Source organism: Nestor notabilis, unplaced genomic scaffold, assembly GCF_000696875.1.
Source record: "Nestor notabilis isolate BGI_N333 unplaced genomic scaffold, ASM69687v1 scaffold34919, whole genome shotgun sequence".
Taxonomy (NCBI): Eukaryota; Metazoa; Chordata; class Aves; order Psittaciformes; family Psittacidae; genus Nestor; species Nestor notabilis.
In genome coordinates, this window is record NW_009945680.1 from 1 (window position 1) to 27,049 (window position 27,049).

Here is a 27,049-nt window from a genome sequence, read left to right on the forward strand (position 1 = left end):
GCTTCTCGGCCTGGCCTGCTTCATCAGCAGGGGGCTCCTACTGCCTGCCGTAGAATGGGCTGTTTCTGGGGCGAGGGAGGTCTAAAAGGGCAGTGAGCACGGTGGGGTTATGGGGCGCAGGATGGGTTTTCTGTCGTACCTAGGTCAGTTCGGTAACGGCAGTGAAGAAAAGCCTATATGTGCTTTTAATCGTTTGGAATTGGGCGAAGCTTACTTTGGTTTTCTTCAGTTTATGTATATTTGCTCTAACCAAAGGACTTTGGGGTATCTGCAAGGTGGAAAATGGTGTAGTAGTTCTTAAGCACTGATGATCATTAATAGAAGCCAAAACAATTCTCTAATGCCAGATTGGATTTTGTGAAGCTCTCATGGTCAGGTTTGGCTGGCAGGACTTTTCAGTGTTCTTTTTAATGCCTATAAGAGTAATTCAGAGAAATTGAGAATTGATGTTTTGTTTTCCTGCCCTTTGCTCAGTATCCCGGTACAAGCTGATAGCTTCTTACCACTATTTCTTAGTGCTGCATTAAAGTAACCTTTCACAAGTCCTCTAGAGCAGGGATTCAGAGCTGTGGGCACAGCCCTGATTAAACCCATCAACACTGAGATCAGCCCCAGCTGTGTTTTAGTGCCCTGAAGTCGTTTCTCTTACAGCACCAGCAGAAGTGTGAGCAGTGAATAAATAATGGTAATTCTTCTCCACCAGGAAGAAGGGGAAAGCGTCGGAACATAAAGACCAGCTCTCCCGGCTGAAGGACAAAGATCCTGAATTCTATAAGTTCTTGGAGGAAAATGATCACACACTGCTGGATTTTGATGCCTCAGACAGCTCTGATGAGGAGGAGGAGAGGGTGCATGTACCACCTGATAAACTGGAGGTATTAGGCCCTATTTTGGAGGGCTGAAATCAATCATTTCAATTACTTGTGAAGTATTTGAGGTTCAGTGCAAGGCCAGAGTATATTTAGGGTCATAGAGGCACAAAGGGCTGGGGTGGAGCTTCCCCATTGATGATCTGCAGGTGTGCAGGTTTGTAATCAGAAGTCAACTGTGGATTTGAGCTGAGTGGGAGGAGTTTGTTAATGATTGTCAAAGCAGAGTCTTAGAGTGTGTTATCTCTATGGCTTTGGTTTTGTCACCTTTCTAATGAGAGTTTTGCCTCAAGTGATCTCTCTCTTCTGTGTTTTATGTTATTGCAAGTTGTATTTATGTAGCAAAGCTGCAGGCTCTAATTTCATTATTGCCTTACAGAAGGAGCTGGTAACAGCATCAATAAACCCCACTGCTGCCTGCCTCTTGCAGTAGCTACTCAGTAAAAGAGGTGCTGCTAGAAAAGTGTGAAAGCCTTTTTTCAGTCTTACTATTAACTTCTCTAGGAAGCAAGTGATGAAGATGAGGATGATGATGAACAACAGGCAAAAGTCAAATGGAATAGAGCTTTTATCCCTGTGAGCTTGAAAATGGTTGAAGAATGGAAAAGAGCTGCAGAGGTGAGCAGGGACTTCTCCTTTAAACACTGTTCCGCATGTCTAAAAGACCAAACTCTCCATTTGTTCATCTTTCATAAAAATCTAGAGAGAAAGTGTATGTCCTTATGTAGGTCTTATTCCTAGAGCTCTTGTTACCTTGGCATCACTTGCCTTTGCAGTGTTTCTTGGGCTGCAAGATTAGGGTACATGCACTCCATCTGAGGGAGAAGGTAGGGAAGCTTTTGTGGCTCAGAAGAGGTGAGAATGGTTAACTTTGGGTTTTATATCCTCTTAGAAGCATTGTGCCTTTGGCAGCTCTAGGAACTCTTTTTAGGCACACTTTTAGTGATTAAATGGTTTGCTGCTTCTAAGAGGGGGAGGCAAAGGTCAGTTGCTTGCAGCTGATTAATTGCTTCTCAACCCCCAACCAGTTAGAACCCCTAAAGCCCATTTGAGCACAGGTGGAGGCCACTAGCACTCATTAACACTGCCTTTACACCCCATTGGGTGGAGCTATTTTTGCAGTCAAGTTTACAGGGAGTTGCAGTGCTCCATCCCCGTGAAGTGCTTTGGAGTTCCAGAACATTGCTTTTTCTCCTCAGCAATCCTTTCTTTCTTTCCCCAGAGAAACCTAACACCAAAACTATTCCATGCAATCACTCAAGCCTTTAAAGCAGCTGTAGCAACCACCAAAGGAGATGATGGTGGGGCTGATCCCAGCAAGTTTCAAGTCACTGATGCTTCAGGTGAGTTGGTCACCATACTACTACTGTGAGAGGGAGAAGTCATTTGATAGGGAAGGTTTAGCTGTTGGAAGAGAGTGGAGATAAATACTGGCAGGAGTTAACTTACCCTTTCTAGGCTTCATTTCACATAAGTAGCTTATCTTCCTGGTGTGAGTCTGTGCAGTGGTATCTCCTCTGGTGTCACAGAGTGTAAGTGTACCTCTTGGTGTGCATGTCTGGAGCAGCTGGGCTTGCAAGCTGCTGAGGAAAGTCCCACCCTTGATTCACCAGGCTGCTTGGAGTGAAGGTGAATCTAGGTACTATTTATATGCTTGTAGTACATGGGGGTGGGTTTTGGCCAACTTTTACTGCAGCTTCTTGCTGTTCCCTCTAGAACTAATCCAAGACTATTTTGAGTCTTCTCACCAAATAGTGTTCTGTAACCACACAACAGTCCAGACTTCAGTTGCACTATTAGGTTTACATTCCCCTAGCTGGGACTTCTCCAAGTACTGCATGTCTAGATCTACTTCTCTTCAGGATTCTCATGCCTATAGAACAAAGGAGATGCAAACTTTCTCTCCAGCTTAGCCCCCTTTTGCATAAGCTCCAGGTTTTGCAGACAGTCTTGTTTTAGACTCACAACAGCATGGCTGAGAGGGAAACATCTTAGTGTCTTGGAGGATGTGAGCTGCAGTTCTGCCTCCTTTTACCACTGAATTAGTAGGTACTTTCTCACTGTGTTTATCAGCTTGTTACTCTGTGCCATCTGGAACTGGCACTCTGGGGTGGGACTACTTATATCCACCTGCTCTCCTTTATTTCTTGCCCAGCATAGGGCTTTTTATATCTCTTCCATTGCTTTTGGTAAAATCTCATTCTTTAATACAAGATACCACATAGAAGTCACATATTGTCTATTACTGTGACTATTAAGAAATGCCTTTAACTTCATTATGTTTTGGGGGAGATTGACGTTACAGACTCCTAGTGATGGGTCAAGCTGCTTTTGTGCTTGGTGCTGTTTAATCAGAGGGCAAAGAGGTGACCCCTGTGCCAGAAAGCTGTCCAGTTGTAATACTGCTGTATAGATAAAGTCTAGGGTAAGACAAACTGCTCTTCTGTGGAAGCTTGAGGAAATGGAATAGTTCTGCTATGGGAATTGGGGGCTTCAATTCCTTCAGGAGCTCTTTTCAGATTGGGAATATGTGGAAAAATCATTTACAAATGCTTTACTGTCTTCTTTTAACCAGTGTTCAATGCCCTTGTGTCCTTCTGTATCCGGGACCTCTTCCACTACCTGCAGAAGCTGCTTCTTCCAAAACCCCCAAAGAATAAGCACAAGTAAGTCTGAGATTTGACAACTACAGGTGACACAAACCTAGTTGGGGCTTTTGAGAACTGCAGCCTGGCTGGAAAAGCTGCCTGTATGTAGGCAAAGTATCACAAGTATGGGGCTTTGGTTAATCCAAGGCTTTAGCAGCTGGATTAAGTCCTTCCTCATCCCCTGAAGGGAAGGTTGAGCTAAACTTTAGATTGCTCGTTGACAGTGGTGCCTAGCCTGAGGAGTAAATTCCAGTTCTTTATGTAAATACCAGTCTGGTTTCTTCCCCAGGCCTGACTAGTACAGACTGTCTGAATTTTGGGATGGCTTTGGGAGCACTACTTCATGAGTTACAGCAAATGTTTTGCAACTAGTTTGATCCCAAAGTAGGCTTTCTTGCTACAAGCCGGCTTGCTCTGTTCTCAGGCAGTAGCTGCAGAATGCCTGACTAGAAGATAGCATCAGTGTGATTCAGGTCTCCAGCAGGCTTTCTGGTGTCACAGCTCCCTGTATCACACTTCCAGAGATGCTGGAAGCTCTGAAATGAATTTTCTCCTGCTTCAGGCAGTTCGTACAGGTTAGAAGTACTTCTGCTCATCCATAACAGTTGTTACTCCTCTGACTTCTTGCTTTGCAAGAAGTTGTTTTTATTCACTGGCAATATAGAGAATTGAACTCGCTTTCTGTTGCTGACATCTAATTTATTCGGTGGGGTTCTTCTAAACTTAAACCCAACTCTTACTCCTTTCCAGACTGATCCTCCCTTCCACCAGCCCACTTTGGAGCAAGCTGCGACTGGATGTAAAAGTGTACCTTGGCTGTAGCATACAAGTAAGAAAGTTCAGCATGTTTGTGTGGCTGGGGTCAGTCTGTGCACCACTGGGCTTCTGTTCAGGATAGTTTGGAATGAGGCAGATGGGGCTTTTAGCAGTAAACAACACTGCTAGAAGGAATTGCTTTCCTTAAAGACAGTTACTCCAGTTTGAGGGTGGCTTTCTCGTCATCACGATACTGGGAACCTTGGGTATTAGTTTCTATACCTTTTTGGGTAGTGGAGAATAAATAAGACTGGCTGAGACTGCTGTGAGCAGAAGCAATCTCAGTGAGTCTCAAAGCCTTTGGCGCCTGAGATTTGGGTGGCTGTCCAGTTCCCTGTCTTGTTTTGGAAGTATTTGGTCTAACTAACAATGTCGAGGTCCATAGGGTGGTTAGGTCCAAATAGGCAACTTGTAAAGAAGGGCTGGATTAGTATTCTGGCACTTTTCTATCTCGATTTGTCTGAAAAATTAATGTTTAGTGGGGTTTAAAGTAGTTTGCAGTGTTGTGCTCCTGTATTGTGCATCTTTAGTTCAATTTTTGGCATTATGATCTTGCCATTTCTTGTAATAAATGCAAAGAATGTAATAACCTCACATATGACATTTCCAAGTATGATTATGCTCCGTCCCACGAGGATACTCATCCATCTAAAGTTGCTCATGTGGTTCAGAGACAATGAATGGATTAGTTCTGAAGGAAACTTCCACCCCCAGTTAATTTTTTTGATTGCTGCTTCATACATCCTCAAATTGGGAATATCTAATCCACAATAACATTTGAAGTACTCATTCTTCAGAAGCTGAAGGAAGGGCATATAAGAAAAAGAACATGCTGATGTCTCTTAGCTGTAAGCTGGCAGGATGACTTAGCAGAAAAGAGCATTTTGTGGTGCCTCTTGCCAGCAGCAGGAGATTGCAGTAGAAAAAGAAAAGCTGGCAATGCAGTCCTGGTGAAGTGTCCCTAGTCCTGTGCTTGCTTCTGAACCCCTGTGTCCCAGGCTTCACTACAGTGTTCTCCCAGCACAGTATCTTCCTTCCTTTTGGTGTGTGAGGGACTTCGCAAAGGAGACCTGCTCAGTCCGTAACCTTTGCAGTGCAAGGAGGAGAATGAGGAGGAAAGTTTAAAGTAGAAGAAATGCCTCTGCTTCCAGCAACTGGGATTGGAGGCAGGAGGGGGCACTGCGTCAGGCATAATCTCTCTGAAACTGAAGTGACTTAGAGTCACTCCATCTTCAGATTAAAACTGCAAACGTTTCTGGGTTTAGCTCCAGGTCAACTGAGCTGGAAATACAAAGATGCTGTTTCTTAATAGCTTGTCTAACCTTTTCCTTGAGCTTTTCCTTGAGCTAACCTCTCGATACCCAAAAGTATTCCCGCTTCCCATGAAAGAAATCCTGGTGAAATACAGTAAGTTCTCAAGTTCAGATGACCTGTTTCCAAGTCTCGTGTAGACTGAAGGTGTCTTCATTGTGCTTTGATTGTAGTGAGGCAGCATTGGTGTCCTGCCATCTGTAAGATATCTTAAACTGCTTTTGCAGTGTACCTAAGTGAGGTTTTATGTGAAGAGCTCAGGTGCCGTTCACCATCCAAGTCCAGTAGCCTAAGCTCACATTTGCCAGGATGATGTACTTTCAGGGGAGTTATTTAACCCACTACATGTCTGCTCCTTTCTTGATAAAGCTTTTGTGGGTTTTGTTTGAGCTTCTTCCTATGGAAGGCTGCTATTCCAGTCCTTTAGTAACACAGAAATACTTGGAAACAGCAAAATACAGATGCCTAATGGTAAAAGAAGAGGTGATGGGGACTACACACTAAATGGGGTCATGTTTTCTTTTACCTCCATAGCTCCTGTCTTGCTTAACAGAAGCCTCAGTTGGTGCAGCAGTCCTTCAGCATGTCAATTCCATAGTGCCTTACTTTTTGTCCTTCCCAAAGCAGTGCCGTGCACTCCTCAAGGTAAGGTGATGTCTTCTGTGTCATTTGCGTCTAAGTTACTTTCTTAACCCCTTCAGGTGAGCCTCTCATGGGATTTGGGCTGTATCCCATGACAGCTTAGTTGCTTGTACTCCTCTTCCCTTTCCTTTTGGTTCTGGAAAGGATTCCTAAAAAAGTCATGAAGTGCTGTCACGCTGAGGTGAGTGGGCATGTAGCTCTGCGTGTAGCTACTACTAATCCCTGTGCCAAGTGACACGGAGGTGTTCAGGGGAAGCTGTCTGCTTCCTCAGTGCAGATGGAGTAATTGCTGCCTGTGTGCTGAGTGTGTGTGTATGTCTGTGATACTGTTTCCCTCTCAAGAGCTGGGGGTGGAATATTTTTGCAGCAACTTAGTCACAACTGCTGAGCACTTAAGAAAAACAAAGGGGGTGTGGAAGAGGGCAGCAGGGTGGCATTTAAATGAAAAGCTTCAACACAGCATTTAAATGAGGCTGGGAACCCTTTGATGATAAAGATGAGTGCTGTACAGTGATGGGAGGCTGGTACACCTCATATCTGGAGGTGTAGCAGTCTGCTCGTTGCTACAACAGGGAGTTTTGAGCAGGCTTTTCCAGCCCTGTGGTTGGAATCTTTCTGGTTTCCTGTAGAGTTCATTACTACAGATAAGGTAACTAGTTTTTGAGACATCAACCGTCATTGTGGTCCTGCTGTAGCAGATACTTCCTGACAGGGCCAGGCACATCCAAGTGAATCTATGCTCTGAACAGGTAAATGTAGGCAGGCCTGGGAAGAACAAAATCTATTCACTTGCTTCTCCAGAAGTTGAGGCCAACATAAAATTGTTTATGCAATGCAGAGATGTGTAAAACTCACGTTAATGATTGTACATGTTGGTGGTGGGCTGGCTGTTGGCCCAGACCTTTACATAGACTAACCTCCCCCTCTGCAGCTGGTGTGGGTGTTTTTCTGATGCACTGGGTGCTCAGCATCATGCTTGTACTGGTGACTAAGGATATGGCTCATCAGCAGTGCTGCCTTACACAGGTCCTGTCCCTGGCTCCCAACTGCTGCTGTTCTGTTGCTTCAATTAGTACAGTGAATGCCTAAGGATCTGGAATTAAGTCAGAACTATCACAGGATGTATCTTGGGAATTGCAACCTATTTGCCTAGAGGGGAAAAGCATTGATAAACTCAGAAATCAAACCCTGGTGTCCCCTCTCCAGAGACAAATACATTTTTAATAGCATTCTTTGAGGAACTAGAATTTGGTGTTTGTGGTAACTGGAGCACAGTTGTTTTCTGTAGAATGCAATGTAAGACATCAAAGTAACTCTTTTAGTTGGGCTGGAAGATGTATTGGCCAAATGTGTGATGCAGTGTGGTGCTGCTGTCTTGGGGATGGTGAGGAAGCTTTGCAAAGCCCACGAGGTTCACATCCACGGGCTGATGGTGCTTCTGCTCAGCAGCTCAAATGTGTATTTAGACCCATGAAGAGAAGTCCATTTACTTTTCAGAGATGCCAGTTCTGAACAGTTCCCTTTATTGTTTATGGAAACATCAACCTTGCCTTTTGTGTGGTCTCACAGCTGGAGTGTGAGGACAGACTGGCTGCCAGGGCTGTGATTGATGCTTTGACAATACATCTGCCATCTTTGTGTCATCTTCCTCCTCACTTGCTTTTATGGTGTGAAGGAGGGAAGCTCAGGCCTGTCTGTAACCAGGAAGGGGCTCTTTGTCCCTTCTCTTACCTGTGTTTTTTTTGTGTTGTGTTCCAGCAAGCAATTAATTTGTGGAGCACAGGGGAAGAAACAGTGAGAGTACTGGCCTTCCTTGTGCTGAACAAGATCTGCCGCTACAAGAAAGAGCTGTACCTGAGTCCCTTGCTCAAGGTAAGGCTGGTACTTGCTGTACTCTGCAGCTTTTCTTTCTCATATTACATGCAAAGGCCTTAGAGCAGCCTATTGGTTAGGGCAGGTGCTGGGGATGATGCTGGCTGCCTCCAGAAAATGAAACAGGAGTGATATCCTGTTTCCTACTTCTGCCTTCTGTGCTGGAGGCATTCAGGGTCATAGCAGGGAAGGCCTCTGATACTCCTCTATCTACTGGATGAATACTCATCTTCCAAACTCCTGAGGGCTTTCTTCAAGTGCTCACACACTACTCAGTGCTACTGAGGTGCTCTGATCTTGCAGCTAATAGCTGAGATTCCCAAGTGTAGTTTGCTTAGGTACCACTGTTACAGAAAGAGAACTGTGACCAACCATACACATGTATGGCTCAAAGCCATTCTAAGATTCTCTCTCCTTGCAGAGAAACAATGGTATGGGCATCTCCAAGCTCTGCTAAACAGGCTCTTTCCAATTTTCCCAGAAGAAGCAGCAGGCTGGATTATTATTTCTCCATATTCCTTTGAAGTGACTTGTAAAAGGAACACTTCACCCCTGATTTGGGCATACCGAGGTGGGGAATGTTAGTGAAAGAATGGTTTTATTCTGTTCCTATATAGTTGTATTTTGTCCTCTTTCCTGCACGGCAAATGTACATTGCATTTGTGAAGAATTCCAGATTCACCTCTCCCAATGTCCTGCCCATGATCAACTTCATGCAGCGCACACTGACAGAGATGTATGCCCTGGACACACACATCTCTTACCAACATGCCTTCATCTACATCCGGCAGCTCGCCATTCACTTGCGCAGTGCAATGACAATAAAGAAGAAGGTGAGTACCCATCAGAGTGTATCCTCCTGTGCTGGGGACTGGGAGCTCCGGAGATCACCTCGTAGTCTGTGTTACTTCAGCAAGGAAGGAGAGAAAAGGTACCTGCTGTTTGGGAGTCACTTTTCCCTCCACTGCTTGTAGGAGTTTGTGGTGCACTTCCCATCTTCTGCCTTAGACACCCTTTTCCACTCTATGAAGCTGCTGTTTACAGCCTGTGTCACAAAACCTCAAGGTAAAGAAGATTAGGAACCACCCTGATGTGTGCATCTCTGCAGTGAAGTCCATACTATTTAAAGGACTTAATTGAACAAAGCAGCTCAGACCTTTTGGGAGCAGCCCTGATTTCAGCCACCTCCAGTCTGACCTTGCAGATCTGAGTGGGATTGTTAATCCTGGCTTTAGTCATGTTTAGCAAAACAGACCCCTATGGATTAATTGTTCAGCTGCTCCCAAACCTGGCAGGATTGGTGACCAGTTAAATCTCCTGGCTATTCAGACATGGGGATGAGCAGAGATAAATGGAGTCTGGGCTGCATATGCCCTAATTGGATTGCATTGGCTTCTTACACCCTCTATTCTGGCCCAGACAAGAACTAAATCCAGTGGATTTCACAGCTGGGGTGGGTTGTAGGAACTTTAAATGACAACTGCACAAATCCAAGCAATAAGCTAATTTAAACTGAGCAGTAGGTAGTTGTGGGGAGTGATTACAAGAGCAGATTGTACCTTTGTTCTATGCAGGAGAAGCTGAGAAGAGAGCTTCTTAGTACATCTCAGTAAGCTGGGAGAGCTCTACATTTCCAGCTGCAGCTTAAGTCTCTACTGCAAGGTTTGGTTGCAATTGAGGGCTTCTGTCCTTGTTCCAGGGCTCTTGCATGGATGAAGCAAGATGCCTAAGAGGAGGTGACCTGGGCCTTGAAAGCCTTTCTGAAACACATACAAGTTGGAACTGAGGCACCGTGTTAAATGTGATCTTCTGAGTTCTTGGTGCAGTTCTGGGGTCTACATGGGCCTGCAAAACACTTAAGGAAAGGGTGTCCTTAAGGGACTCCTGCACTGTTCTGGGCTTTTATTTAACTTAGCACTAAGAGCTGCTTAAGCACATGGCAGAGGGTAAGGGCTTGCCCTAATATTCTTGGGAACGTGTATCTTGGGTTGGTGCAAGGCATGACCCATCTCTACCCATACTACTGAGCCAGCTCCACTTAGTGGTGTGGTGGTTGGGGGGTTTTGATTAATACAGCTGAGGAAATGGAGCCTCCAGTGGGAAGAAGCAGCTGTTACAAAGGAGTTTGAGTGCAGAGAGGGGAAATGCACATGAATTCAGATGAATTCCGTGCTAGCTTGAACCTATACGCTAGCATCACACACGCTTTTTCTCCCCTTTCTGGTCTGCAGAGGCCAGAAGATGATTTACAAGGGTGTTAGAGGTTCCAGCCTTCCTACCTGGGATTGACCAGGGACTGTGGGTAAATGGAACAGTTAAAGTTTTCCTAGTGCTTGGCCACATCCCACCAGCTGCTGTGAGTAAATCGCCCTTGTCAAATGAGCCATACTTGTGAAGAAAAGCAGTGTGTGTGTTGCTCATTACTTCCTTCAAGAAGAACCAAATCATTATGCTGCCAATGCATGTGAGAGCTAGAATGTTAGTTATTCCTCTCTAAACAGTACCCAGTGTCCTCTTGGAGAATGCTGGGTAGAATGAGACTTCAGAGAAACCAGCGAGCTCCTCTCCAATGCCACATCTTCAAGTTTGTGCCTGTGTTTTCTTCCCCTTTCCTGCAGGAGAACTTCCAGTCTGTGTATAACTGGCAGTATATCCACTGTCTGTACTTCTGGTGCCGGGTTCTCAGCACAATCCATCCCAGTGAGGTCATGGAGCCATTGATCTATCCTTTGACACAGGTCATCATTGGCTGCATAAAGTAAGTAGGAGTTTTGTCTTTTGGGTACAGTTCTTTCTCTTGCTTGAGGGGGCAGAGCAGTTACCAAGGGGTGTTACTGTTACATGACTTGGATTTGACCTTGCATTGTAAGGAACTGTGTGAGAGCTGCTTTTGAAGTGTTCCAGCTGGAGATGTGTTGTGAGCACCTCTAGGTTTAGGTGGGGAGAAAGTTGTGGTGTAGATTACTCTTCCCTAGGCTAAATTCTCTGTATAATAGAAGTTGCACAGCCTGGACAGATTATCCTCCCAGTTGTAAAATGACAAAGAGAATGTACTGACTTGCCTCAAGACCCAACAGTGGCAATGAACAGAATCAAGTCCTCATCTCTAACTCTGTAAATACAGTTAGAAGATGCATTTTTGTACCTATTTGTTAGAGTTTGAAGAAGAAGGACAAGTTTATTGTTTTTAATGTCTCTGCTGAGAATTTGTCTTTTTCCTGTCAGTTTATATATAAAATTCATATGCTTTGAAATGGCATTGAGGGAATTTGTGAATCTCTGGTGATCTCTGAAATCCTGTTAGCTCTGTTAACCAGATTCTCAGCTTTAAAACACCACCCCCCGGCCTTAAAAACCTCCCAAGTGGTGATGAAGATAAGCAGATTTAAATGATCTTTAGAATATTCGTATATCCCTCTTCTCATCCTCCATGTGCCCAGGCTGCTTCCCACTGCTCTTGGAGAGCTTTAGTTGTCCTGCAGACAAATCTAGGCAGTTTTCTACCTGGCCAGGCAGATAAATCAGCTATGAGAGGCCAAGGAAAGGTGAGTCTCAGCAAGAGGAGCAAATAGAATTGTTAGCATCTGGGGTGGGCAGGGCTGAAGGACAGTTACTGTCTGACAAGGCTTTAAAGATTTGGGAACCCAACAGATGGGTTCTTGGGTTGAGAAAATAGAAATAGATACTACCCTGGCTTCCTTACTGAGCCAAACCCATGGCCAGGATAGAAAAAGAGGTAGATTAGATGTGGGAATCATGTGGCTCCACGGGCTTCAGTCTACCCTGAGGATCCCTGGTGGCTCCTTCCTGGGCATAGGCAGCTCTTCTCAGTGCTGCTGATGGCTGTGCTGTGCCAATTGGGACTAGCAAGAGTCTGTCTCTGTGCCCCTTCTGCTGATATAGATTGGTCTGTAGCAACTGAGTTGAGTTGTTTCTATTTGAGGTGAGAGGATACAATAATCTAGCTTGCAGGTCAAGGTATTTCCTGCTTCATGGGCCTCTTCATGCATTTCTGGAAGGCCCATTTAGGGGTGTGCATCTACTTGGGAGCTGCTTTATATCTGGCTGTTGCCAGGAGATTTCCTAGTGGAGAAGGCTTCAGTGACCCTTCCCTTTGTGTCTCTGGGTTGCTGAGCTTTGAGGATGCTGCGTAACATCTGGAATAGCTTCTTTCACATCTGCTCCTGATGTGTTAGGCTCTGGGACACATCCCAAGGGTGGTGGTGTTGGGAGACTCCCCTTCCCCAGTGCCTCTTGTACCGGGAGGTGGCGCCTGGCTCCAGCACAAGTGCTGAGCAGGGTGTTTGTTTGTCCGTCTGCCCGTGGGACTGATCAGCTCCTGGCCTCTTACAGGAGTGGGATGGGGAGAAACCACCATCCATCACAGGCTTTTTGCTCTAGGCAGGGAGCAGGGCAGAACTTGAGAAGTGATCAAACAAACCTCATAGAAGGCTGCCTCCTAAAATCAGAATTAGCTCCTTCATTTTCCTGCTCTTCCTTCTTGCTTCCCAGCATCTCAAATGCATTTAAACTGCTCTCAATAATACATACTTCTGAAACAGACCCCATTTGTGTCTGGAAGTTACCTGTGCTCAAGATGTGCTCCAGGGAAGTTGGGCTGCTGAATGGAGAAGTGCTGGAACTGGAGGTTTCTGACTTTTGGGATGCTGGGAAGAGCCTCACCCTGAGTTTGCTTGCTCGTGGGATTGCCATGGAGCAATGAGTGATGCTGTTCTCTCAAGCAGCTGAAGGGTTGCAGTTAGTTTGACCCATGGGGTGGTGTTGTAGGTATTGTAGAGGTCGTAGAATGTGGAAATTTCCCCCTTCCTTGCTCTTTGTGCTTTTGTCTCCATACTCCACAAGTTCCTTATTTACATCTGTGTGTTTGCATTTGTCTGAGTTGACGCTTGAGGTTTTCTTGCAGCAGAGTTGTCAAAGAAGCTCCTGTTCTGATATCCCTTTTCCCCTCATCTTATAAAGTGTTTTTCTGACCATGTCTGCTTGGATTTCTACCTAACTCCGAGACTAAGCTCTAGAAATGAAATTCCTCCCTGGCTTATACTGAACAGGCACCGGAAATCCTCATTTAAGTTCCAGTTTCCAGCCTCTCAGCACATATAGGGGAGAAAGCAGGCACAGCCTCCTCCATGGAGAAGCAAACACAACCTTGGTGTCCCGGAGCAACTTCCCTTGGTGACATGTCCTGGTGAGGTGGAGGCTGATGTTGAAAGAAGCTTCCTCTGTCTTCTCTAGCCAGAGGAAGACTGTGGTCACCCAGAAGTATGACAGGAGGAGCTGTAGCAAGTCAATACAAGCTTTGAGAAGCCTTTAGGCTGTTTTCTGCACCACAGCCCATGTCCTGGCTGTGTGGGAGAAGCACAGCAGGCATTCCAAGAGGCAGTGATGGTAAGACATTAGAACTCTCTACTGAGATGAGATGTAAGTCAGTTTGGTCCCCCTGACTGCACCCTGGAGTAACTGGGCAGCTGGACCTTCCTCAGCAGAGCTGGGACCCAGCTGTGTTTTGTATTCCCTGTGCATCCAGCTATTGGGAAGTTGGGTGGATTGTTGCATCCCTGCGCACTTTAAAATTAATGGGCTTGGTTTACAGTAAATCCATACTCTTAACAGGTTTATTCCTCGATCAATTAATTCCTGGGAATGGCTTTCGTCATCTCCAGTAGTGCCAGAGCAGGGGTGCAAAGCAGATTTATTCCTATAATGGATTCAGTGATAATTATTTCACTATTTGGAGTTGGGGACATGCAGGTGATTTATGGTGCCTGCTCAAGCATCTTCTCTTTGCCCTCCTGGCTGGCTCAGCAGCTCTTTGGGGAGGTGTTCACTGCTCAGCCTTGAACCTCTTGTCTAGGAACTGTGGGGTTTGGGTTGTTTGAAACAAGCCTGGTTAATGCTGGAGCCATCCATGTCTTCAAATACCGGTCATTCAGAATGAGACGTTTTGAAAGTGGTGCAGGAATGAGGTCTGTGTCCTCTGCTGTTGGCTGATGTGGTGCTGGGGGAGCTGACCCTTCTCAGGCTCAACCCTACAAACGGAGTTGGCTCACTTCTCTCTTAATACCTGAGTGCATAAGCATTTGAAGTGGGGGTCAAAGGAAGTCTGGCTTTCCCCCCCCCCCCATGCTCATTACTGGCTGTTCAAATGTACCTTTTGCTGCTCTGAAGGAGGTGGGAATAGCTCAGGTGCTGCTCTGGATTGGAGAGCTGAAGAGATGTGGCTGCGAGAGGTCATTCATTCCCACTGTGTCCTTTCTGATATGCTGGCCTTGCTAGTCCAGCTCCTGCTGCCTCAGCAACATTCCACACCAAGAGGACTGTTCAGGTCACAGCATGAACAGTGGGTACACAGAGGGTATACAGCCTGAAATGGGAAGCATATTCCTCCTTGTAGTCCCGCTGGTGTACTGTGGGAGCTGTTTTCTTGGTCAGACTTGCTGCTTTAGGCTGCCATTTGACTGCTGGTTCCTACCACTTCTCATTGCCTACCAAGCTGTGCTGGGAATATGAGAGCTGAAAGTGTTGAACAGCATCAGTGATAAATTTCATCTGCAAAACTCTTGTAGCACTTTTTCCCAGCAGAAGCTGGAAACTTCGTGCTTTGGTTGCAGGAATGTGTGTTAGTGTTATAGCTTTAACGTGTGAATCCTGTTTCTAACTATGGGATAGCTTCAGCAGCTCAGATTGCTGTGCAGTAGTAAAGCTGTCTGTCTCTTGGAGAGTAGGAAAAGCTCTCAAGTGTCATTGAAGGCTGCAGGTATAAACTTGGCCTAATATCTGTCTATCTCTTCTCCTCTAGGCTGGTACCAACGTCTCGGTTCTACCCCCTGCGCATGCACTGCATCCGTGCACTTACACTGCTCTCTGAGAACACCAGGACCTTCATCCCAGTGTTGCCATTTATCCTGGAGGTTAGTTTCTTCCTGCAGACCTAATAACAACTGATACCTGCTACCTGATCAACACACTCACTCACTGTACCCACCAACAGCTCCCAAGATTGCCCACGTTGCTTACTTCCTAAAATCCCTTTTAAACAGCATTAGACAAGCATGTATTGTTTGGTTAGCAAATAGGATTAAGCCTTTATTGGTCTGTGAGCAGAGTATATGAGATCAGGAGGGTGTAAAAATGCATTGTAAGGTGGTTTAATGCAGCTGGAGTAGGCAAAGGGTTTGCCAAAGAAGTTCAGAGGTTCAACTGGTTGCAGTAAACCCCTAGTTACTTACTTGATCCTACTGATGTGTTCGTATCTTAGCAAAAAGAAGGGTTTCTACCTGCAAAGGGAAATGGAAGGAAAAAGCTCATCAAAAGTTCAGAATTTCTTTAGGAAAAAGATCTCTGCATGCAGTGGGGTGAAATGCAGCGTGTTTGGTGAAATACTGGTGCCAAGAGACCATCCAGCTTTCCCAGTTGGCATCTTGTCACATGGGTCTTTCCAGCTTTGCTGCCATGAGAAGGTGGTGCAAAAGTGGTGCAGCCAGATTTCACTGGAAAGCATGAGCAAGGTGGGGTGAGGGATGCAGAAGCCTCAGGAGGTTGGCATGAGGCAGGACACTGAAGAGGAGGAGGAAGAAGAGAGACTTCTGTAATAAATGACCTGAGTCAGGCAGGCTCATTCCTAATCAAGTTCTGTTGAAGCAAAAGGCTTTTGTGGTTTCTTGTTGTTGTAAACGTCCTTTGCAAACCACATCCTCTGAGCCTGGGGAAGGCAGTGGTGTTTATAAATCTCCTGCTCTCCTGCCTCCTCTGCTGCTCCCTGGCCCTGCCCTGTGTGGCTTTGCCATTCGCCTGCTTCCTTCCTCTCCTTCATGCGTGTTTGACATCCTGCCAACCAGATTTAGTGATAGCAGCATCTCCACTCTGGGGCAGGGGAGCCTGGGGGCAGGATGCTTTTTGCTCTTTAATGATCTGAGAGATAAAACCTCTTTCCCCTCGGGGCCTTCCCCCTGTTCTTTGCCTTCTGGCCCCAACACCTCTGCTCTAGTCTGTGTGTCGGGCCCCAGCCAGACGTTACCACCCTGCACACTGAGCTTCCACCCAGCTTCCACATCCCAACCACATCCGATCCTGCTGTGTGAGGCACTGCTCAGTTTAGCTTGTCCAGGTGCTGATGACAAGGGAGAGATGGGGGCAGGGTAAATGTGTGCCTATGTGTTGCTTGCATGCTCTTTCACACTGCTTTATCAGTTATTTTGCTTCGGTTTCTATAACTCAAGGTGACTGGCATGATGTTAAACTCTCAAACCTCCCTGCCACTGTCAGCCTTTCTCTTCTTCCTGCCTATCTCCTGCAAGGGATCCCTCAAACAGTGTGTCAAGTTCCCAAGAGCATTCAGGGCTATTCCCTTTGTAATTCCATCTCTTCCCAGTGCCTCCCTCCTCTCTGTTACAGAGGTGTCTGAATGCTCCTACAGCTCTTAGCCTGTCTCCAGGCAGGAGATGTATTCCAGGTGTGCAGATGAGATGGTAGGAAGCTTTAGCACACAGAGGTGAAGCGCCCTGCCTGAAGTCCCAAGGTGGCTCTGGTGATGCTGGGAGGAGAATCTGCATCCTAAGGCCCAGCCATAGTGCTTTAACTATGAGTCTGTCAGCTCACAAATTCAGCAGTGATTTACTCAGTGGGCATTGGTCCCATGTCACTCCATGTCATGAAACAAAATCCGTTATCCAAACCATCGTGAGATTGAGGGATGTGATCAGTGTGTTGATACTAAGCAGGAGTAGACTTCAGGGGGCATGACTGGGGTCTGGGGAGCAGAATTAAACCTTCCCAGCATGAGATGTGCTCCATTTGGTAGGAAGGAGGAAAGGCTGCTCTGTCACTGTTGCAGCTGAATCAAAGTGCAGTAAAAGAGTAGCTGTGGAGTCTGGCCCTGTGTTTTGTGGCCTTTTTAGCGAGGGCTTTGCATGGCCTTAGAGTGTACAGTCTGTATGTAAGAAGTGACTGTGTCATTCCATGTTTCCCTTCCCCCTCCCCATCAAGCAAACCCAGCCCTTGCTCCCTCTTGTCTCAGCCCTGTCGCTGCTGTGCCTTCCAGAGACAGCAAATTGAATGTCTGTGCAATTCCCATAGGCACAGGAATTCCCCAAGCCCCTGCCAGTAGCAATGAGAGCTGCCTGCTTGATGCATCTTGACAAGGGCTGATGCTCCCCAGCGTGGGCATCCAGGGTTGTCTCCCCTCTGATTCTGCTTTCCAGGATGGAGCAGAAGCAGCTAAAATTACATCTTAGGAGGAGGTGGCTTGGGGGAGAGTGTGAAGCAGCCTTTTATTCTTGTACTGTTACTAGCATTGAAGAGCCTGTGAGATCCCAGCTCTGCTTTCTCCCATCACTTCAATTACGGTGTGACAGGCACTAGTTTCTGCAGCAGGAAAATAGGTGCCTCATCTGTTGGAAGGTGGATAAACAAGGTGGAAATCTCCCCCAGGCAGATTTCACATGCCAATTTAAAGCTGGCTTCCCCTGGGGAGTGATGGGAGAGCAGGTTAACCCTGATGTGCTCAGGGAGGCAGGAGTGTGGCTTGGGTCTTGTCTTGGATGTGCAGCTTTCTCTGGAGGAAGTCCCTAGGAGTTTGGAGTGCAACATCCAGTGGGTTGTGTCAGAGGAGCTGGTGTGAAGGTTGTACTTGGAGAACTGATGATGCTGGAGCTTGGCATACATTTAGCACAGATCTGAAATGAGTTTTCTACAAGACGTGATCCCTTTGCCTGCTTTAAAAGAGGAGCAAAACTGGAAGTTCAGACAGAACAAGCTGAGCTACTGCATCAACTGAAGATGGATCTTTCCTTTCCCTTATTCTTGTTGCCTCCACCATTATTTTGCAGCTATTAAATTCTGGATTACAGCCCTGCAGGTACCAGGGGTTGTTTGTGTGAAATCATCCCTGACCAAGCTAATAGACTTCTGTGAAGAGATGATGGGCTCAGTGGATGTTTTTATCTCCTCTTTATCAAGGCTTTGGATACCATCTCCCATAGCTTCCTCACAGACAAGCTGATGAATTGCACACTAGATAAGCAGGCTTTAAGGTGTATTGACAGCCAGCTGATCTTCCAAGGCTCATGCTGATCAGGGACATGAAATCTAGCTAGAGGCTAGTGATATACAATGGAAATGGATACTGGGGCTGATACTGGTTATCATATTCACTGGTGGGGCAGAGTGCCACCATCAGCAACCTTGCACATGCTATGAAGATGAGAGGAGGCTGTGTTACAGCTTTGCCAGCAGTTTGACTGTGGTCTTTCCCCTCTGCTGAGCACTACTGAGCCCACAGTGTCCAGTTCAAGGCTCTCCAGGACAAAGAGATGTGGACATACAGAGTCTAATGAAGAGCCACAGAGATGAAGGGAATGGAGCATCCTTTCCTGTGAGGAAAAGCTGCAAGAGCTGGACTGTTCAGCCTCAAGAAGATAAAGCACAGGGATTGTCTTACTAATATGTATAAAAGACATGAAACGAGACTGTATGGAAGATGGAGCCAGGCCTGCTGAAGTGGTGTCCAGTGGCAGGACAGGATGCAGTGGGTACAAACTGGACCACAGGAGGGTCTGTCTGAGCATCACTGAACACTTGGGGTTTTTACTGTGAAGGTCCCTGAGCACTGGCATTGATTGTGGAGTCTCCAGCCTTGGGGATGCTCAAACACCATCTGGACATGGTCCTGAGCAGCTGGCTCTAGGTGGTCCTGTTGAGCAAGGCACAAAATTACTTCCAGAGCTCTCTTTAAACCTCAATCTTTCTGTGAATAAAGAGATTTGAAGCCAGGTTTTTCTCAATGGCACCCACCCCCTAAAAGCCCACTGCCAGTTTATATGGCGAGGCTAAAACAGGTTGCATAAATCAGTGTCTCTCCTTGGAGATAATCAAGACATGAGTGGCAAAGCCCTGGATCCTGCTGTGAGCTGGCCTGGGGCAGCCAGCGTTGGGGTGACCACAGCAGATGCCAGGAGGCATTTCTTTTGCTAGAGCCTGAAAGAGGTGAGGGGTGGATGGGGTGGTACAGTTGGGTCTCTGGTTTGCGCTCTGCCAGTGTAAATGTATTTGAGCACCCTTCTCACTAGCCATGTGGAAGTCATCTGTGAGCTTGAGCTTGCCAAAAAGCCTTCCCCTTCCTGCCTGTGTTGCCCTGTCCTTTCCTCTGTGGTTCTCACTTAAGCCAAATTGTTGCCTTTTGACATTTTCTGGCCCTCCAGTCCGTCATTACCACCTTTCCACCCTGCTACAGCATCCCTAGACATCAGTCATCCTCTCCTGCAGTCTGGCTGGTCCATTTTGCACCGTCTGGAGATGGGAACCACATGTTCCCCCCTTCCCACACATCCTGACTGGGTCCTGGGAGAGTTTCAAACCCTCTGGTTGTGTTTCCCCCCTTGCCTAGAAGCATGTTAGGATCCCACAGGGCCTGATGCCTTTAGCTTTAATGTGTCTGACCTCAGGGATCAATACTACTGTTTTGGCCAAAGAAATAACCGTGCATAACAAGGTTTATAGCATCGATTCCCAAGCCTGGTGCTCTTTGTTTTCACAAGCCACCAGGTTTGTGTCGTTCCCCCCCCCCACTTCCAAATAATCTGGATTGACAAATAAAATGCAGGGAAATCAATAGTCTTCTCCATGCTTTTCTGGCCTGGGGGCACTGGTGTGACCTGAACAGCCTCCCTTGCCCCCTCACCTCAGCCTCCAGCAATCAGTGTACTGCATCCCCACCTTGCTGGGCTGCTTGGGGGCTGATGATGAATGTCTTGCTGCTGCAGAGAGGGAAGGGAAATGATTTCCTGCTTAGGAGTGCGATTTATAAGCTTTGAGGACAGGGATAGAGAAGCTTTGGGCTGCTTTTGAGGTGCTCCAAAGTATGGGTGAGCCAGATAACTCCTTTTCAGCCTCCTCAGTGATTATCACCAGGTATACAAATGGTCCCATTGCTAGTGAACACCTCTCTTGCTTGCTGCTTGTTGTCCCCTGATGGGTGTCTCTGAGAGGCTGCCCCAGATCAAGCTGGTTTTGCTATTCTTACCCTCTTTCTCCTGAGGTCTGCCTCTATCAGCATAGGAAAGAGCATCTTTGTATTGCTCATTTTAGGAGCCTTTTGCTCTTTCCTGTATCACAGCTTCAGAGGAAGAGCAAAACAGCACTCAGGCTTATTGGGATAACCGTTCCCTGTTGCCTGCCCAGGGCAGAAGGACCAAGGCACATTCTGGCTTGAGCTGGTTTCAGCTGAAGATCACTTTCCTGTGTGCCAAACGTAGCCTCACATGAAATGAGTGGAAATTCTCATTGCTTCATGCTACGCTTCCCTCAGTGAAGCTGGGAAACTCCTCCCAAATAGGAGGGGAAAGGACTTTCCTAGCTCTTAGTCTCAATTACAATATGTTAAGTTTTAAGGCAATAATGGCTCTTCTGAGTTAAAACCAAGCTTGAGATGCCACCCAAGAGAGCCACACACACGTGACCTTCCCCTCTTCTTTCTACTGTGTCACCTTCATTCCTTCATATTCTTCTCCCCAATCCATTGTCATTAAACAAGCTCTGGAAGAGCAAAAAAGCAAAGGTTTAAGTCTGCTTTTTGCCTGAGCTGGAAGCTGAACCCCAGAGCTTGGGTGTGCTCATCACTTGGATGAGCAGGATGCATGGTATCCTCTCAGACTCTGGTAAGGAGCCAGCATGCCCCTTGCTATCAAATGAAATGGCCATAGGGAATAATACGCACTAATTCAAAGGCTGTTCAGTTAGAATTGGTACAAAGGACACCAGTGGAAAATGGGTTAGAATAAAAACCTTGCCTGGTGAGGGGTGTTCATAAAATCATACAATGGTTTGGGTTGGAAAGGACCTTAAGATCATCCAGTTCCTACCCCCTGCCATGGGCATGAAAAGGACTTACTGGTCTCTGGTTCCTGGAACAGTTATTTCAGTGACAATAAAAGGGTAATGGATTTGGTGTAAGCAACACTTACTCTTGCTTGTCCCTTAGGGGACAGCTCCAAAATGCACTCAAGCTTTGTAGTATGATCTTTCTGACCATGAGAAGCATGAGTCTGAGGAATGAAGCTCGAGTTTCTTGTGCTGTTGCTTGTGTAGGTTTCCTTCAACTCATTTCCGTGGCATCTTTCACACTCAAGTCTCTAAAGCTTCAAGTGTGGTTGGTGTTTGCTCCTTACCTGTCCCTTGCAGGGGTATTGAAGCAAGCTGGGGGACAGTGATCAGAGCAACGGAGCAGGAATCAGGATTTCTGGATTGTCTTCTCAGCTCTGCATGATCTTAGTTGAGTCATTTGATATTTGGGTTGTGCTGTGAGCATCTTTACACTCATTCTTTTCTGGTGTAGGTTTTCCAGCAAGTGGATTTCAACAAGAAGCCAGGACGTATTAGTGCTAAGCCTATCAACTTTGCAGTGATCTTGAAGCTTTCCAATGCCAACCTGCAGGAGAAGGCCTACCGAGTAAGTGGATCCCCAGCACAGCTTCTCCAAGCAACAGGGTTGCCCTGGCTTTGTGTTCCTGTCCTTAAGCTGGAGACTCATTTCCCAATGAGTCAGTTCCTATCTGATGCCTCTATTTCTGCTTCCCCTCCTCAGGATGGACTCATTGACCAGCTCTATGACCTGATGCTTGAGTATCTCCATTGCCAAGCCTACAGCATTGGATTCCCAGAGTTGGTTCTCCCTACTATCATTCAGGTAAGGTTTAAGACTCGTCTTGGTCATGCTGTGAATGTGCACAGAGCAGGATACAGTTGTTTAAGCTACCAGGGAACTCAGGATGGTCCTCCCAGAGTGCGGGAAGAGCCATTTACCTTTTCTTAGTTACAGTTTTCTTTGTGTTTTGGGGAGTTCTTAGGGAGGAAGAAACGTTTAGAGGCATCACATCTAATTACGAGGTCGAAGGTAGGTGACAGTGGAGTTGGTTGCTCTTTTGGGAGCCAGAGTGGAACAGAGGGGTGCATAACTGCTGCAGAGAGGTGGTTTTGACTACAGAACAGAGATGAGATCCTGGCAATTCAGAGTTGTCTGAATTGCTGTGTTGTCTCAGCAGTACCTGCGCTCTGTGATCCCGTATTTTCCTTGCCTCACAACCTCCCTCATGTGCTCTCCACAAGGTGGCAATCTTCCCTCCTTTCACAGTGCCTCCAGCAACTGGGGCACTTTCCCCAGCAACTAGGTCCCTCCCTACAAAACAGTGTAATTCTTGTCTCCATCCCTCCTCCTTGCTGCACCTAACGGCAGTGCTGCAAAGTAGTCTCCTTCCCCTCTCCCCTGCCATTCCACAGCCCAGGATGTTCTTCTTAGCCACGTCCTGTTTACATTGTCTGCAATAAAAGTGCTTAATAGTGCTGTGCAGCTGGGTGCATTGTGCATAATCCTTCCCTAATACCTTGCTAGCTGGGTGGCTTCAGTTTTGAATGAGCAGTGGCCTCGCTGCTTTGAACAGTAAGATTGCTTAGTGCAGACGTGTTGGAACTTGTTCTCCGCCCCTCAGTCCTCTGTTTTTAACTCATGAGTGGCACATGTCGTAGTGTTATGTCCTCTATGGGGACATAAATCCTCTGCTTTGGTGTCTGCCAGGAGACCCTCTGCATGCACACCTTGCTGCTGTGATGCTTCTGGTTGACGTGGGAGCAGTGTCTCAGTGGGGACCCGCTTGGGTCCTGCTTGGGAGGCAGGTCTTGTTTCTGCTCTGTGTAATAGGCTGGCATCTGTCAGGCGCATGACTCTTGGCTGGGTCCCTGCAGCCTGGCACAGCCCACGCCGAGCTGGCAGCAGGCTGCTTTGGCTAATGTGAGCTGACAGGCTCTCTGTGCGAGGAGAGCAGCTCCTGTGCTTGCTCTCTCTTTGCGTGCCTCTCCCTTACTGGCAGTGAACAAGGCCCTTTCCTCTCAGCCAGCAGCTGCTGAGAGCATCGAAGCTGTCGGAGCCGATGTTCTAGCTGGGATGAGGAACGGCTGACGGCCCTCTGGCACCCAGCACCCTGTGGCTTCCAAACACACCCCGGGACCAGCCTCTGTTTCTGCACCCAATTAATGCTATCACATTTCTAGTTGGCTGCCACTAACCACAGCCTCGTGGCGTCTGCTGGGCTGGGGTGCTGAGGTTAGCTTCCCAAAATCTCCGAGTCTTCGGGAAAGCGTGTGTGTGTGGGGAAGGCTTTTCTCCTGGACAGGTTCCAGTTAACTGTACGAATCCATCTGTCCTGATTCTTCCTCCCTGATGAGCTCACGCTTCTCTCAGTGCCGTGTCGTAGGGGCTGTGCTCCAGCTGGCAAGGGGTTGAGTTCCTTGTCTTCTGGTCAGCGGCTTTGGGAGCAGCCAGACTGAACTGCCTTCAAACTGAGCTTGAACTGCCTTCAAACTGAGCTTGAAATCCTTGCCTGGAAGGCAGGAAGCACCCCGGCACGTTAAAGGAAAGGAGAGCCAGCGGGGGTGACAGTTCAAAGGCTCCTGTTTTGCTCAGGGTCTGGCACGACCCTGTGGTGGTCAGTGCTTCCCCAGGCTGGTGAGGAGCTCACAGTGCAGAGCCTCTGTGTCTGGATGCATGGAAGAGACTGCCTCTTCCCTCCTCTCTAGAGTCCTGACAGGCAGGGGTTGATAAGGGCTAGGTTCTGCTGGGTGACAGCAGGAGATGGCATGATCTAGGCATGACCTGGAGCTAGACAGAAGGGCAGGAGGTGCTGGTTTGCCTGGCCAGCAGTCGCTCCTGCTGCTTCCTCCCTATCCTAAGATGAATATTGCCTCTGCTTTTTGTGGGTGGGGGCTTGGGCTTGATTTGGGTTCCCTTTAACACACACCCAGCTGCCTCAGCTAACTTCTAGTTCCCTGCATCACTTACAGTAAGAGGAGCTGGGTTTTGCTGTGGTCTCTTAGCGTATGAACCATTGGTGTTTAAGGCTGGCAGTTGGACTGCATCAGTCCCACTAATCACAGGGCTGCTTAGCTAGGAACCAGTGTGAGATGTTAATGATATATATGCACACACATACATGTATGTTCTGATTGCTTTTATTCTGCAGAGATATGCTTGTTGTGTTTGGCAGAGTGCAAAAAGACACACACCGAGTCCCTTTCTCTCTCCTCTCTCTTCTTTTACCTTCCTGGTTGTGTTCCCTGCCTCAACACAGCCCTGAGATCTCATTATGTTTCATTACTATCTGTGCAGATAGTGGTGGGACTGTGAAGGATTGCAGGGGTAGGAGAGAGGAGGAGTGGGGGGTAGAAGAAGTGAGACATAAGGCTGTGAGAGCAACCACCCAACACCAAACTGCACTCATAGAGCCAGAGATTTTGCAGGATTTCTGGTGACACTTCTGCACTGGAAGAGAAATGATAATGTATGTGGCAGCGGATGAAATGGATCTGGGGCTGCAGCTGGGGATCAAGTGAGATAAATGGAATGACAAATGCATCTCTCAGTGGAGATAAATATGCAGCACCTATAAAAGAAAGGGGCGGGGGGGAGAGTAGGACAGTCTTCGCCAGCAGAATGGTTTTGCTCATGGTTTTTGTGTACTTGTTTGATGGGCTGGATGCCTTGTGGAAAGGAGAGAAGGGGTTCATTTTCACTCCCATTTTCCTGAGTTGGATGTATGATGGGGATAAAGGGACAAGAGAAGTCCCTGCTGTTAGGTAGTGGGGGACATTCTCCATGTGTGTAGCAGACAGCAGATGCTGCAGCAATATACCCATCAGGAAAGCAGTGTCCTGACAGAGGGGCTAGGTGTGACTGTCACCTCTTGGTTAACATTTAATACCTACCCACATTTGAGATCAAGCCACCATGTAGGCTTGATGGGAAGGAGACATCATCTTCCTTCCTCCAGCTCTGTGTTTTGAGGCAGAACACTTGAAGCCATAAGTAGAGAAGGCAGGACTATATCTGCTGACTAGAAACCCTTTATCATGATAGCATCTGCAGGTCCCAGCTGAGATGAAGGTTCCATTGTGGTTAACCATTATCTTCTGCCCTATTGGATCTCTTTCTCTAAATCAAGTGTCTGCGTATTGTGTATGTGTGTGTGTATATGTATATGGCTCTAACAAAGAGCTTGGCCTGCAGAGTATGGGCAGCACTCCAGAGGCTTGTCTTGGAGTTGGTGAAAACTGCTAGCAGACACTATAGTAAACTGGAATTCAAGCCATGAGTCAATGTGGACCTCCCTATCTCTCTGTGTCACCAAGAGCTTCCACTGCTTCCTCAGCTTTTAGGTTGGAGGTGGCAGAGCAGTGCAGCGGTGTTGGAGGCTGGTTTGTATTGGGAGGGGAAGTCTTTAACAGGGAGAAAAGAGGTTTGCTTGAGGACAACTGAGATAGGAAACCAACACAAAACCGTGCTCTGTTTGCAATGAAGTCTCATTGTCTGACAGTACCGAAGTGCTTCTGGTGCAGAGAGGAGAGCAGGGCCACGTTCTCTGAGAGCAGGAAGATCCTTGCCCTTCCTGGCAGTAACAGGGTTTATGGTTTCCTGGCAGATTGGCTCTTGGCCTGAGGGTTGCATCTAAGGCCTTGGGTCTGAAAGAAAGCATTCTGTAGGCACCTGCTGCACAGGTGGTCACAGAGAGGGTTATTTTGTACACTGTTGTGTGATGGGGTGTGGGTTTGCACCCTTCAACATTCAGTGGTGCCAGTTGGAGCCGGGTTGGTACAGTCAGACATGAAGCAAACTTCACCCCATGTCACCCATCTGTCCTGACCCTCAGCAGCAGCACCAAGGTTCCCTCTCTGCTGTGCCAAAGTCGCTTGCTCCCAGTCCACAGACACTTCCAACCCGTATTTGAAGTCCCTTCTCATACTCTGTCTCCAATCCCAGCATCAGTCTCATCCACATCCTCTTGTATTTGCTATTCCTGTTTCAGTGTTGACTGGTGTTCTACAGTCTTAATCCACAGGCACCTTTCCCTGTGCTTTTGGTCATCTACCATCCATGTATCCACTGTTAATCCTCATCTCTGCATCTGGTCCACAGTCCCTCATCCTGTTTGGCTGAGCAGGAGACAGTGATACTGCAGCTATGATGCCATCTAGGAGCAGAGGCCAAAGAGAGCTCAGGCTTTATTTCCTTCTGGCTGCTTGAACTCCACTGATAACTCTTTTCCAGAAAGAAGTAGTGTTAAAGGGTGCAAAGAGCTGGTTTTGAGCTGGATTCTGTACAAACATCTGGCCTGTCACTGCAACTCTTTACATCCTCCCAGCCCAGGGCAGCAGGACCCCAAGGGTGGCACATGGGGGTATGGTATGAATAGAAGGGAAAAGGTGCCCCATGCTGTCACTTGGGGGGGGGATCTGTTTATGGCAATGATTACATAGCTTTCATTCTTGCTCTCCTTTTCCTCCTCCCAGCTAAAATCCTTCCTGAAGGAATGCAAGATTGCCAACTACTGCAAGCCTATCCGACAGCTCCTGGAGAAGCTGCAGGAAAACTCTGCCTACATCTCCAGCAGGCGTCAGAAAGCTGCCTTTGGCGTGGCCAGCAGGGAGGCTGTGGTGAGCCTGCTCCTTCCATCTGGGCTTCCTGGAAAGACAGACAGGCTCCTGCTGCTGGGGTTGAGCCCGTGGCAGAGGGAGGAGGGACAATGGGATCATGGAAACGGGAGGGTGTGAGGTGGGGCAGATGTTCACAAACAACTGGACTCGGCAGGGCTCTCGTGCTGTAGCTGGCAAGAGCCTCATGGAAAACAGAGTCCATACATTGTGCCCTTCTGTTATTTATAACACACGGATATACATGGAAGTGCCTTGTTTTGCTGGGGCATCTTTGATGAGAAGCTTCTTGGTTTTCATCATTCATTCCTGTGCCAGTTTGTGCCTGAAGGGATGGGGGGGATTCTGCTGCCTCTTAATTGTGATGTTTACTCCTAGTCTGTAGAGACCAGACTCCAGCAG

The 27,049-nt window shown here is 47.3% G+C and overlaps 1 protein-coding gene across 1 annotated transcript; it reads left to right on the forward strand.

Moving 5' to 3' along the window:
• Positions 1-36: 36 nt before the first annotated feature.
• Positions 37-26,650, forward strand: NOC2L (nucleolar complex associated 2 homolog (S. cerevisiae); the record flags this gene model as incomplete). The annotated part of the gene is made up of 14 exons (XM_010022970.1): positions 37-46; positions 700-875; positions 1,374-1,487; positions 2,092-2,212; positions 3,445-3,535; positions 4,268-4,346; positions 6,179-6,289; positions 8,045-8,158; positions 8,776-8,991; positions 10,777-10,916; positions 14,976-15,087; positions 21,507-21,620; positions 21,756-21,857; positions 26,507-26,650. Coding segments are annotated over 14 exons (1,644 nt in total), but the record flags the coding sequence as incomplete, so codon positions are not given.
• Between the last annotated feature and the right edge of the window lie 399 nt (positions 26,651-27,049).